Consider the following 13,147-nt stretch of genomic DNA (forward strand, 5'->3'; position numbering starts at 1 on the left):
GTCTTTATTTCTACAGTGGGAGCCAAGAAGAAAGGTTTGCTCCCGGGTGGAACAGGGAATATCCTCCTTCCCTTGATAGTCTTGCTCAAGAAAGACACTCTGGCAACTTCTCTGGCAGAGAATCACTTCCTTTTGATATCCAGGCACTCGCAGGCCTCCTCAATCCTCAGTTTGCCAACAGAGAGGAACCTTCTTTCAGCTTTGGAGCTAGAGATGGACCACGTAGTGACTTCAGAGGTGGGGAGGGGCACCATGATTTCAGGAACAGAGATTACCCGCCTTCTGACTTTCAGAACAGAGATGATTCACAGTTGGATTTCAGAGGTAGGGAGCCACCCTCTTCTGAGTTCAGGGGCAGGGATATGTACTCCGGAGATTTCCGGGAAAGAGAAGGGCCAGCTATGGACTTCAGGGGTGGGGACGTTCCTTCAGTGGACTATAGGAACAGGGAGGCATTCCGTATGAACTACAGGGATAGGGAAGCACATAATATGGATTACAGGGGCAGAGATGAACCTCCCTCAGACTTCAGGGGGAGAGGGTCTTTTGATCTGGACTTCAGAGGGCGAGATGGTTCTCATTCAGACTTTAGGGCAAGAGATGTGTCTGAGTTAGACTACAGGGGCAGAGAGCACTCTTATTCAGACTTCAGAAATAGGGATGTACCTGATTTGGACTTTAGGGGTGTGGGTTCCTCTGATTTGGACTTCAGAAACAGAAATGCACCATCATCAGACTTCAGGAATAGGAACAGATCCCGGTCCGATCAGGATTTTAGGAGCAGAGATGTGGCTCCTCCTATGGACTTTTCAGACAGGGAAATGCCTCCTGTGGATCAAAACCTTGTAGATTTTAGGCGCAACCAATCTACTCTACCTTTAGCAGAAAGAGAGGGCTCTGGTTTAAGCACCAGCAAGAGAGAGGACCCTGCACTTGGTCTAGATAGAACTCCCTTTGGTAGCCAAAAAGGAGAATTTCAACATTCAGAGACACCAGCCAGAGAAGAGGAATCCCTTGGACTGGGTCTTGAAGACAGCACTTCACACAATTTCCAAAATAGCCGTGAGCCTCGTCCTACTCTTCAAGACCAAGAGGAGCAACCTCAGACCTTTGCTAACAAGCAGCAGCAGCTTTCTGGGGGGGAGCAGCAAAGATCCGATTCTGATCTTGGGTTAAAGGGTGAAGGTGGCCTGGATTTCCTTGGAAGGCAAGATACGGACTACCGAAACATTGAGTATCGCGATGTGGATCACCGGCTGCCAGGGCATCAGATGTTTGATTATGAACATGGCAAGTCCTTCTCAGAAGGAAAACCCAGCAAAGATTCTAGGCTCTATAAGAGCCTTCAGGTAGGTGCCTTTGTCAGTCAGTGTTTCTGTTAAACACGTGTTGGAAAAAGAATGGAAGGAACTGGGAAGGAGTCTTCTATCCATATTTCATCTCTTGAGTTCTATCCTAATTCACCGTCCTTCTCTGAGACCATCCTCATGCTCCAGGTCGTTTTAGTGTGCCCTCCTTCCTTTTCAGAAATACTCTCTTCTCGAGAATGCAATTTAGCAATTGAGAATTGCTAAACACAGAGAGCCACATTTGGCTTAGGAAGTCCCCACGTTTAAAATGGCTGGACAAAGGGAGGATGTTATGGAGGAAGTATTATACAGAAGAACTTACTCTGTTCTTCTTTTTTCCTGGGCATCTGTTTATAGGCACTATTGGAGACGATACTGGGTTAGATGGACCCACGAAGAACAGTATCGCTGTTCTCATGTGTGCTTTATTTTCCTCTATTGGTTAACTTCAAAAACTGATGCTGATAACTGCTGAATTAATAACTCTATTGAATTTGAATCTCCCAGTTCTGGAGAGCGGAGAGACCATTTAATTGTCTTGCTCTAAAATCTTGGGAGATGTCTGTGATGCATGACAAGGGCTGCCTTTTGGTATTCATGGGTTATTCTGAGTTGTGGAGCCTGTAGACAGATATTCTGAGAGCCTTCTAGGCTCTCTGAATCTTAAACAATGCTGTGTTAAAGATTTGAGCCGTTCTGCTTATGGCCCCTTGCCTTTGAATTACGCCCTGTTTTATTTGTTATGGTTTGTCTATCCTCTGAGCTAGCATGTCTCATTTGTAAAAACTATCTTGATTCTATGAACTCAAGGACCAAGATTACCGGACCTGCCCCAAATATGTGAAGCCAAGCAAACTCATTCGGCTAGGAGGAGTGCCTGAAACTGCCACAAAGGATGATGTAAGTGGGATTTGTTTTTGTTCAAAATCTGTTGCAAAGTTATCAAAATCTCTATCAAAAGTGTTTCTAAACTTACCGTTTTTGACCCTGGAGAATGACGTTCATATAATCTCTCTACGATCTGTCATTTTCCCCAAGGAAAATGCAAATTCAAAAGTGATTGCAGTGTTATTTTTATCTGATTATTCTGCTTTTCTGGGGGTCTGGAAGTGATGGGTTTTTCTGCTGTCACACGTGGGGTGTTGGTGAGCTAAAGCCTCAATTGCCAGAGTCTTTTTAACATGCCTCACTTTCAGGATTGCTTGAGAACATAGATAATATTGTTATTACTTCAGTAATGTATTCTGAGCCAGGAAGACATTTACTGTCTGAGTGAGCTAGTTCCTCAATAGTTACTTTAAGTTGCTAAAATGGTTCTTATAAGGATGGAGATGTCATCTGCTACTACTGATTTTAGTAAAAAATCTAGGCTTTCCTCTACAAGGTGAAAGAAGTTATTTTTCCAGAAGCTCCCAGTTCCAATTAAGTTGTTCTCTGTGGCTGTTCCAGACACGAGAACAAATATGCGCAGCAGTTTCTCGTAAGGTTGGCTGCGATGATCAGAGCTGCTGAGGCTTAATACTGAAATCTGGATACTGGAGAGCTCATGGCGGAAACTTTGTACATCAGGGGATGAAGAGACTCAGAACAGTCACCCTATGTCCCATCATTTTCTTAAAGGCAGTAAGACCACTCTGACCTTAAATAAAGATCACGAGTGTGGTCTCTGACTAAAACCAGCATGACAATCTTCTGAACAGTTGATTTCTGGTGTGAATGGTGCTCACGTATTTAAACAACAACAAAAATACCCCCCCCAAAACTTAGTTAACAGTTCTCATGTACTGCAGCAGCTTTGTCTGGAAAACATTTTAGTGTATAACAGAGTTAAGTGAGAAATGCAGAAGTCTTAGAGTAATGAATGTTAGCAAGTGCCTTGCTTTCCAAGGTTTTGTTTTGGAGACTGAAGAGGATTTTGGTTTTCCTGTAGATTCTCAATGCTTTCTGTGGGCCTGACGGGACACCTGTGAAGGACTTGCGACTGAAAGATTACAGTTCAGGTGAGAATGTTTTTCCAGTGCTTCCAGTTTCAGGTTTACAAAAGGGCATTTTTCTCACTGGTTGCTCACTTAGCCAATTTAGTTGAGCTCCTTGATGCCATAATTAAAGGTGTTTTCAAATGAAAAAGACCACTGAGTTATGTAGTTTATCCTCTTCTCTTCAAAATTGGTGGCTGTGGTCACTGGTACTTCAGAGGAAAAGCACTGTCTTGGTACCTCTAGCTAGACCTGGGAACAGCAGGGAAAACAGCAAGCTGTTCCGATAGCCATTGAGGATAAAACTAATATTGACGTGGGGCAGTGGATTAATTCCCAGTAGTATTTTTCAATCAAATCTTTTTGGATTGTTCTTCATCTTCTTTCTGCAATGATCTTACTGTGGAACAAATCCTCGACAAAGTGTTCTCATGACACCTGATATAGCCCAATGCTTCTCCTTCGGTACTATGAAACTGTTACCCCTCTTAATACCTAAGACAGGTTAAAAAAAAAAAAGTAAGTTTTACAAATAAGTATCCAGATACCCACTCAGGGTACTCTTTCTCCTTTCAAAGAATGCAGGTTTGCTGTACTTCTGATCACTATACAGGAGTCTGAAGAGAGGAATATTTTACAAGGCTGCTTTGTGTGAGAGTGATGTTGTAACAAAGATGTGCGGTGGTAGGAAACGAGGGATGAGTCTTGGGGATCAGTTTGGATCACACTAGTAGGGAATGCCTGGAAGCAGGAAGGGACCACGTGAAGCTACCTCTTCTGCTCTGCTTATACTGAATAGTGCCTGCTCCAAAGTGGATTTTTGTCACCTTCCAAAAGAAGGGGAAAATCTCGGGGTTGTTTTCTTTTTTTTAGACCGAGGATAGCAGAGGCTTCTGCCTTGGTCAGTGCTTTTTCTCCTTGCCCAATAATGGCTTGTGGGTGGAGCAGCTGGAATTCCTAGTGTCAAATCATCATATGCAGGCTTCTGATGTCTTTAGTAGCTTAGGAGAGAAGCTGAGGCAATTGGGTATTTCTCAAGTATATTTTTGTTTCTGGAAGCTGTCAAAGGAGATTTCACAACCTGCTCATGAACCTTTGAACCGAAGAACACCCTGTGTTGTTACATAATCTGGTTTGGCCCAACAAACAGGACTTAAAGGGCACAATCAGTCTTGCTTGCTTTCTTCCCTCTTTTCTAAGTGTAGTACATCAGAGCTGTTGTCATCCATACAAAACTGATGCAACCCAACAATTGCAACATATTTGGTTTTTGCCCATGCTGATGTGATTTGTCTTGTTTTTTTTCCTGAAATACGTCACTTTTCAGTAATAAATCAACTTGAACTTGGAATCTGTTCACAAATGTCCTCTTCTTGCATGCATTATTAGGACTTGTTGCCCTTTTTTAGAGACTTGTTGGCTGCTACTCCTTCCCTTCCCCATTTCAAAGGCTACTCAGAATGGGATGCGGTGTCTGAAGCTGCTTGTGGAAGTCGTAGTATCTGCTGATGGTCACACGTAATATGAGAGTCCAAGTTTTCTGTTGTCAGTGTAAAAGCTGTATTCAGTTCCAGTCCATCTCCTCGGCAGCAGAGTTTTTTTAAAAAAAAAAAAAAAGAAAGAAAGAAAGTTTGTTTCTGTTTGTTTCTGGCTTTCGTGGGGAGGGAAAGAACAAATTTAGAATTAGCTCATGTTTTATGAGCTATTTAAAGCTGTTGTTTAACCCTGTCTGGGCAGCGTGAGTGGTTTAAGCAGCATAGCATTATTTTAGGTTACATGCACACTCTGAAGACTTCATTTTTAATTACATCCTGAGGCTGCTAATGCAGCTGCAAATTTAAACAGCTTTGGGGAGTTTCTGATCCTTGGTATGCAAGATGGATACATCTAGGACAACAAAAGCTTTCTGAAGTGTGAAAAGTTCTTTTTGAAATTGGGTAACTGGAAGCTGCAGTAAATTCCATCCAGCTTTTCATGTTAGGCCAACCTAAAGAGAAGTGTATGAAACTGAATTCATATTAACTTCTGAAAAGTTAAGCCTGTTTGAAACCAGGGGCCAGCCATGGGTGAACACTGCTATTGCAATGGGGTGTGTACGTAGATAGGCACATGAATTAAAAGCGAACTTTATTCTGGATTGTCTCTGGTACATGGGGGCCCACTAGCTGCATTACTCGCTCAGTTCAATGATGCAACGATAGCCTGACTTGAAAGAGTGCGTGCTAAGTCTGAGTGGGTTGTATATTTTTGAGTGCTATCCAGAAATGTTAAAAATAACATTAATCATGATTATGCATATACTTCATGTTGAGTGTTTTAGAGAGAAGAATGACTGCAGCTGTTGGAGAATGAAAACAGCCAAAACAACATACAATTAACTTGAAATAAGTGAGATTCAGATCAGTTTCACAGTAAGATAACACTTATCATAAAGCTTATCTCAGCAGCTTCAACATGATGATTCCACTGTATGATCTTTCTCAAGACTCTCTGTTTTGGGGAAAATACATAGCTGACTTTTGGAAAAAGGAGCTCAACTTTTATATGAAGGCCTTTCTTTCTGCATACTGTTTATGCACTGAGGGAGGCATATTTGTACTGGAGGTTGTGCTGAGCATGGATCACTCTTCTTAGTATACATGGTGTGGTTTTGGTTTGCATACAAGCTGTTTGTTTAGATTATTTGGTCTCTGAGGCATGCAGACTAAAACACTGTCTGGATTTTTAAAAAGGAAGTAAAGGGAGAGACCTGGAGAACTGGCATAGTAATTCTGTTTGAATAAGAAAAGCAGGTATTTGCAGACAATCACAAAATATAAAATAGCCAAATGAAACTTCATGATATTACCTTACATAACATTTCCACATGTCTGAGTTCTCAATTAGATTTTTGAATTGATGCGTGTACATTCAGACTAAAGGTACCAAATAAATTTGGGGTGGGGGGGGAAGAGGCTTTCTTCCAATGTAATATGTAGGTGTTGGCAGAAGTAATCATATTAGATTGTTGGCTCATCTTCCAGCTTGCCTTTTCAGGTGTATTTGGTCATGTCTGTTCAATTAATCGTTATAAAGAACAAGTCCTGTGGTGATACATGCAGTTTTTTCTCAAAGAACGTCAACTGCTACAGTCTGTAATACCTTCTGGTGCCTCTTGATGCCTCACCCAGAGACAGAGCAGTAAATGCACTGCTGCTTTTTGTCTGCAGCTCTGTGAGAAGTGTTTGTCATTAACTGCTTGTGAGCTTTCCCCCCGTCCTATTTGAAGTTACTCAGTCTCCGGTCAGTGGAGTCAAGGCTTTCACATGGCTCTCTAGTGTGGGCCTCTTGCTGTGGAGTTGTTAGTTCAGTGTGTCGTAGTACCAGGCTACATGTGGCACATCTTCCGTCATTCTCGTGTTACTGCCTATGCACTTGTGTTGGTGCTGACTCTGCCACAAACTTGAAACTGATACCTTCTGACCTTCAGGGAATCTCACACGAACATGCCTCCTGGTTTTGATCTTGATCGCATTTTAAGCTTGTCTCCTGCTTCCCATCAAGCTTTATTTCTACTTTCCTAACTAATGTTAAACATAAGCAATGACTTATAAATCATCTTGTGCATCTGATGTGTGCAGAACACTTTGGATGATGGTGTATGTACCCTGGAGGAGAGAGCGTGATGAGTGATCTTTATTTTAAAGGGCAGCTTATTATGAGTCGTCCTTCTTTAAGAGATGCTACAATGGTGGCCAAGTGATAAATAAAAGTATGGAGCGTGCTCTGAGCCTTCTGTTCAAATTGTTTGTCTGGATGCAGACTACCATGGGACAGGTTTGGAACGGTGTGCTTTCCAGCCAGGATTCATGTTAGGGTTAGTACCAGCCATTAGGAGAAGCTGTTTAGGGGATCTGAGCCTAAGGAAAAGTTGCTGGTAGCCCCAAGAGATTTTTCCGGCTTACTCTACAAGTGCATCTTGGGGAGCAAGAGGAGTTTTTGCTGAGCCAGGACAGCCTGGCGGAGAATGGACATGCTGGCTGAGATGCAGAGCAGCACGCCCGGAGAGGAGCTCTGTGAAACGGACCTGGAGGAACCAGGTGAGCTGGGGTGGAATCAGAGGGAGCAGTGAGGTCTACCCCTGTAAATACCTTCCAAACTAGTGCAGTGGTTCAGAAACCGGGAGATTTGGGTTTGTTAATTCCTCTCCTGACTCTTCCAAAACTTTCAGATCCTGGGTAGGGATGTGGGAAAACAGAGTAGTGTGGGGTTCAGGGAGGAGACAACTGAGAGAACTTCAAGGCTGGAGGTGTCCCTAGCACTGCCAGGACGTACCTGTGATGCCAGTGCCCGTGTAATGCTGGGCCCTGGGGGGCAAAGCATCTACGAAATGGGATGGCTGGAGCAGGGAGGAGCTCACTGAACAGAAGCTCTCCTGCCTGGAGGCAGAGGGATGTCCAAATAGATCCGGGTAGCTGATGTTAAAGGACAGGCATCCTCCCGTATATGCAGGAAATGCAATGTAACCTAAAAATGCCTAATTTCCTTAGCGGCTGCTTGTTAATGGCAGCTGCCTGTTTAGTTTTGAAAAGCTTTCATTTTAGCAAGTGCTGTTGACACCAAAGATTCCTTATTGCTTGCTTAGCCATCTTCTTGCACTAGCACTTACTACTTGTTCGATTTCTGTGGCCATCCAGACCTGGTCCTTCTCTGGTGCCTGGGACTGCCTCCCCTTGTCCCTCCGTTTGTTAACTTAATGCATTTTTTTTCTATGACTTGCACAGGAAGTTTGTTTTGCTTGTTTTCGTAAGCTCTGCCACACTGGTACCCTGTTAAATATTAACAAGCTCCTTAGGTAAACCTGTTCAAGGAGCTTCCCCTCCCAGTGCAGTCTGTTCTGTATATCAGAACAGTGGATTGCTGGTTTGGGGAATACCTCAGTGGGGCTCTGACATTTAGAATTGCATTCATTACAGGGCTTAATTTTGCTAAAACTCATGATTTAAGGTAGAAGTTTACATTTTGTGATGGGAAAACTGATAGAAATTTTGCTTTGAGTGGTGCACCCCTCCATAGTAGGGATAAACTCTCCATTTGCCTTGGCTGGGATGCATTCTGAGTCTTGTCTTTCTTGAAGCAGAGCTCCTGTTGTATGTGAGTGGATGGCTATGCTTTTGTCTGGCCCAAATTTAAGTCTTAGCTCCCTCAAAATAGCTGTGCATGTACGTGGGGTTTGGGCTAGTAATACTCTTGGAGGCTGGAAGTGCTGGTGAAACACATGCCACCTTGTGCTGCCTGTCCCCAGCTTGAGGGTGCTGCTGTGCTGAAACTTCCAGGCTTAGGTGGGGCTGTAGAGCTGAGCTGCTGACCTGCTCGGGAAGGGGATGTTTCTAGAGATGTGGAGCAGAACCGTACTAAACCAAAACGTTTTGTTTGCTTTCAGAAGAGATGCACTACCCTTGGGCGAATTTGTGGCCAGCTAGTGGCTGCCTCACAAAGAGATCTTGGTACCAACCCTACGGAGCTTGATTAGGAATAGATCCCACAAGGACTTATGTCCTGTGGTTTGGTACAAAGAACATGCTGTGGGATGATATGGGATATCTATAATGCACTCTGTGATACAGAGGTGCTTCTTGCCTGCTGTGCTAACTATGCAGAAAGCAACTCGCCTCACTGAGCAAGGCTGGTGCTAAAGCACCACAGGAAGAACAGCCTTCTAATACTGCAATGGGTGGCATAGCCAAAGGTTTTGTGGCCTGCTTGGCTGCCTCAGCCCTGGACGTGGGCACACAGATCTCACACGTGAGGAGAGCTCAGGCGATCATCCGGGAGCTCACCAGATGCTGTAGCATGTGTGGAGTTTCCATGTTGAGGCATGACCGGATCACCCACTCCTCAGCAGGTTCTTCAGCCTGGAGGGGCTCACCTTTCAGGGGCTGGGGAAATATCTTCAGTGCCAATTCGAAAGAAGTAAATCTTGTTTGCAGTCAAATAGCCTGTCCAGGACTTAAAAAAGCACTCTAGCTGGAATTAGTCCATGGTCATTGATACCAGTCCAGGTGTATAGGCAGTAGGCTTTTGGCTAGTGGTTTTAGGGCTTTTGGTGCATTGCCTCTTGCAAGCAAAAGGCATTATTGCATATCTTTCCTCACCTGTGATGTGATGACTTAGGAAATGGAAAGTCTTTTTAAGTTAGTGTTTGTTACACTGATCAGCCTTGGTTCAGGGCTATAAGGCCTGTTCAAAAGAAAAGACAACATTCATCCATAAAACATGCTCATAACCTTTTTAACATGCACAGTCCTTCTCTCCATGACTGTTTTTACAAACTGTGCTCACCCTTTTTGCATCTTGAGCACAAACCTTGAAGGCTTTTCACAGTTTACCGACATTATTGGATTAATTGCTTTTGAGTCATTTGTACTAAATGACAGATTATGTATTCATTCCGGAGATCATATGCACATTAGCAGCATTTCAAAACCAGGTTCTGTCTGCAACTTCTTTCCAACCTTTGCAGCTTGGAGTCCTCTTACGGAGTTTTTCAGCGGCCCCAGCCTTCCTTGGATTCCAGATGTTCTGTACAAACATATGTAATACTTTGTCTTTAATAAAGCTACAGTGTGTACACTGTTGCCCACCCTTGCCTCATGGGCAGGACCTGCTGCATGTGCACAGATACAGACCCTACTGTGTGTTCAGGAGCTCCTGGCTTCTTGGAAGCATATTGTGCATGCCCCTAATGGTGCAGGGGTTCAGAGAAATCCATGAGTTTTCCAGTGTTTTCACCAGGAAAAAGAGCCATGAAAGCAATTTATGCAGTCATCTCCTGGCCAGCTCTAGCATGCAGGCAACCTGGGAATACAGAGTGTGGTGTGTAGGATGGAGAATGGCAGCAACCTTGCTCAGCGGTGGCTTTCCCTGTCAGGTCATAGAGAAGTGCTTGTCTCACTTTAGAAAAGCTGCAGATGCTTTCTACCCTTTCAAGAACAAGTAGAGCAAGAGGGATGCATATGTTGCTTCGCCAGGGGAAGACAGTGAACAGATTCTTCCTTCTAGCAGAGAATGGCATTTCTGAGGGAAGGGGCAATATTTCAGCAGTGAGGCCAGCCAGTGGTAAAACAAACCAGTAAGTAAAGCAGTGCTTCCTCCTTTTGATATCTTCAGGCTTAGTCTGGATCTTTCTGCACTTTAGGCAACCCATTTATTAGGCCAAATATAAGAATGAGACATGTTCCAGGGTATCTTTGGGCCTCTAAGTCTGTTCCGTCAGTGTCCATTTCATTCATTGGATTTTAAGTGGCCCTTCAGAGGATGGGTTACCTTCGAGACTATGACTAGTTATCAGGGAGGGAGGCTGTGCTCCTGGCAGAGGGAATTCTTCTGGAGGCGAGTCCCTGTTGCCCCTCTCTGACTCAGAGGGAGATCACGGGCTGCAGCTAGACCAGTCTGTCATGCTGCACTCTGCCATGGCCCATTTCCAGCCATTGCTTTAGGCTGTGCAGGTGCCAGGCTGCTCTAGGCAGCTCTTTAGGAAACGATTGCATGGGAATTGTCCGATGTAGCCCGAACATAGGTTTCTCATTGCTGGAAAGGTTTCGCTTACTGCAAATCAGGCAGCAAAGGGAGAGTTCTGCCTTATTGAAAAAAGGCAGGTTCATGGTCAAGTGGGGTAAGGGGTTGGCAAGGTGTTTTTCCTGTCTGTGTTCATCACTCAGTACTGAGAAGCAGATCCCATATCCCATACTGGTCTGGGACCTACTCTGATGCTCTGTGTGAGGCTTCGACGTTGTACATAGATTATTGAGTCTGTGGTTGACCTGTCTGGTCATAATGTTTTCCTTCTCCTGCAATGAAATATTCATTATTTACTATCAATACCTTCACAGGCTTCCTGGGCATCCTGAGACAGGTGGCCTAATTCTGCATCTTCCCTTGGAGGAAATGAAAGACTGTGTGCGTGGGGCCACGGACATACTGTAAAAAATCTCCCCTAAATGAGGTGGCTCTTCCTATCAACCAAGCCGTAATAGACCCTGAAAGAACAGTATGCAGAATCCTGTCTCTGCTGCTCCAGCTGTGCAAAGGTCAATGTTTGCAATTGCAGATCCTTTCCAGAAATGTGGAAGTCCCTCATATTCACTCTGTACTTGATGCTGTAGTTACCTTGAAGCAATAGAGCTTTCCTCTCCAAAGTAGACAAAACTCTGTAGAGGAATTCCCTGGCTGTGTTCTGCTCTGCCGTGCTGTCTCTGGAGAGAACAAGCACCAACGATATTCTTGCTTTAGCAGGTTAACCTTAGCTCTGCTTTAATCTGCTATCTTTCTGAGTCCTAGAAGTGTCGGAAAGCACAAATGCTTCTCTTCTGTAGCAGTTCTGTCTCGTCTTACAAGAGAAAGCAAGTAGACTGTTGGCGGGATGGTTGAGAGACTCCTCTTTTCTCCTCAGGCTGTTGGCCCCATCCGGCACGTGTCGGCTTGCATCACGGCAGAGCAGGGATCTCCAGTGCACTCACAGCTGGCCCAGCTGGTCAGTTTAGCGTAGTGTTTAATCTCTTTAGTTGATCTGTTACACAAAGTTACTTTAACAGGAGGCCATCTTCTTGCTTTACAAGCCATAGGAAAGAGAATCTCTTCGTATTGCAGCACAAGGGAGGAAGGTTTTGTAGCAGTCATTTTTGAGAAGGCAGGTGATGTTTCATGTTGGGTGAAGGCAGATAATGTCTTACGCTTGCAGGGGAGGGTGGTAATGTGATTTACAGCATGCTTGTTCCTCGAATCAAGGAGCTGGATCACCTCTCTTGAATTGGATGCCTTTGTCATGTTGCCATCGGACCTTGTTTATAAAAGTATCTCTGGTTTGACATAGGTTAAGGCCACTGCTCTTATGTGATCTTTTCGCTTTTGAGGCCTTCACGCTGCTTACAGCCTATATCAGAAAAACACCATAGTTTCTCTTTAACTAGATCTTTGACATAACAAGCTATCATGAAGTAACACGTTACCACGTGTCAGTTGTTCTGCAGAAACTGTATGTGTATAGAAACAAATCTTTCTTTAAATCCCAAGTCCATTATTGATCTTTTTTCCGAAGCCAGAGAACAGTAATGTTAACTCACGCTTCCAAGATTTTTAGCCAAACCATGGGATGCTAACAAAGACCTAACACTGGTTATCAAAATTTACTTCACTAAATGCATCAGTTTCAGAGGCAAAACATTCCTTATTCTGATGTTTGCAGAGCAGCTTCCTGGATCTCTATATGTGTCCTTACTACAGAGCATCAGATGATCATGACTCTTTCCAGTGCAGAAAACAACGGGGCAGGCTTTGGGATCACCCATAAAGGATTATGTGTGTGTAGAAGCACTTAAAGGAATACATAAAGTTCTCTGGATTTTTGTGCGCATTACTTTCCTCGAGTGTTCTCCTTTCAGCCCTCATGTAGAGTCTGTGAGACTGCAGACTTAGAGCTGTGAGGAAGCAGTCAAATGAGGCACAAATGCCCTTTTATGCAGCTGGCCTAAAACATGGGGGGAGGTGGGAACATGCATGTTTTATGGCTATGCTAGGATGAAAAACTGGATGAGCTCAAGTGTTTGAGGACTGTTGGTACCCTCTTTGGAAAGTTCATTCGGACAGCATAACTAATATTTGAGCATGTTCGGAGTTTGGGGAGGAGGAGAAATACTGATTTTTTTTTTCTTTTGGATAGAAAATCTGTGCTAAGATGTTTCTGCCAAAACACATAACCTGTCTGACTCCATTCCACTTTTCTGTGGATCCTGAAACGGTGATATTGTACTAGTCAGTTGAAGAAGGATCAAGTGAAGAAGATAC

At 44.0% G+C, this 13,147-nt stretch overlaps 1 protein-coding gene across 2 annotated transcripts in view; it reads left to right on the forward strand.

Annotated features, from left to right (window-relative positions):
- Positions 1 to 13,147, forward strand: part of RBM6 (RNA binding motif protein 6) — a 62,346-nt gene that overhangs the window by 7,582 nt on the left and 41,617 nt on the right. For both annotated transcript variants that reach the window (XM_064518619.1, XM_064518620.1), the window contains exons 3-5: positions 17 to 1,349; positions 2,160 to 2,249; positions 3,280 to 3,349. In XM_064518619.1, coding sequence (XP_064374689.1) covers positions 17 to 1,349; positions 2,160 to 2,249; positions 3,280 to 3,349 — 1,493 coding nt within the window. The remainder of the gene's footprint in view (positions 1 to 16; positions 1,350 to 2,159; positions 2,250 to 3,279; positions 3,350 to 13,147) is intronic.

Source organism: Dromaius novaehollandiae, chromosome 12 (genome assembly GCF_036370855.1).
Source record: "Dromaius novaehollandiae isolate bDroNov1 chromosome 12, bDroNov1.hap1, whole genome shotgun sequence".
Lineage (NCBI taxonomy): Eukaryota > Metazoa > Chordata > Aves > Casuariiformes > Dromaiidae > Dromaius > Dromaius novaehollandiae.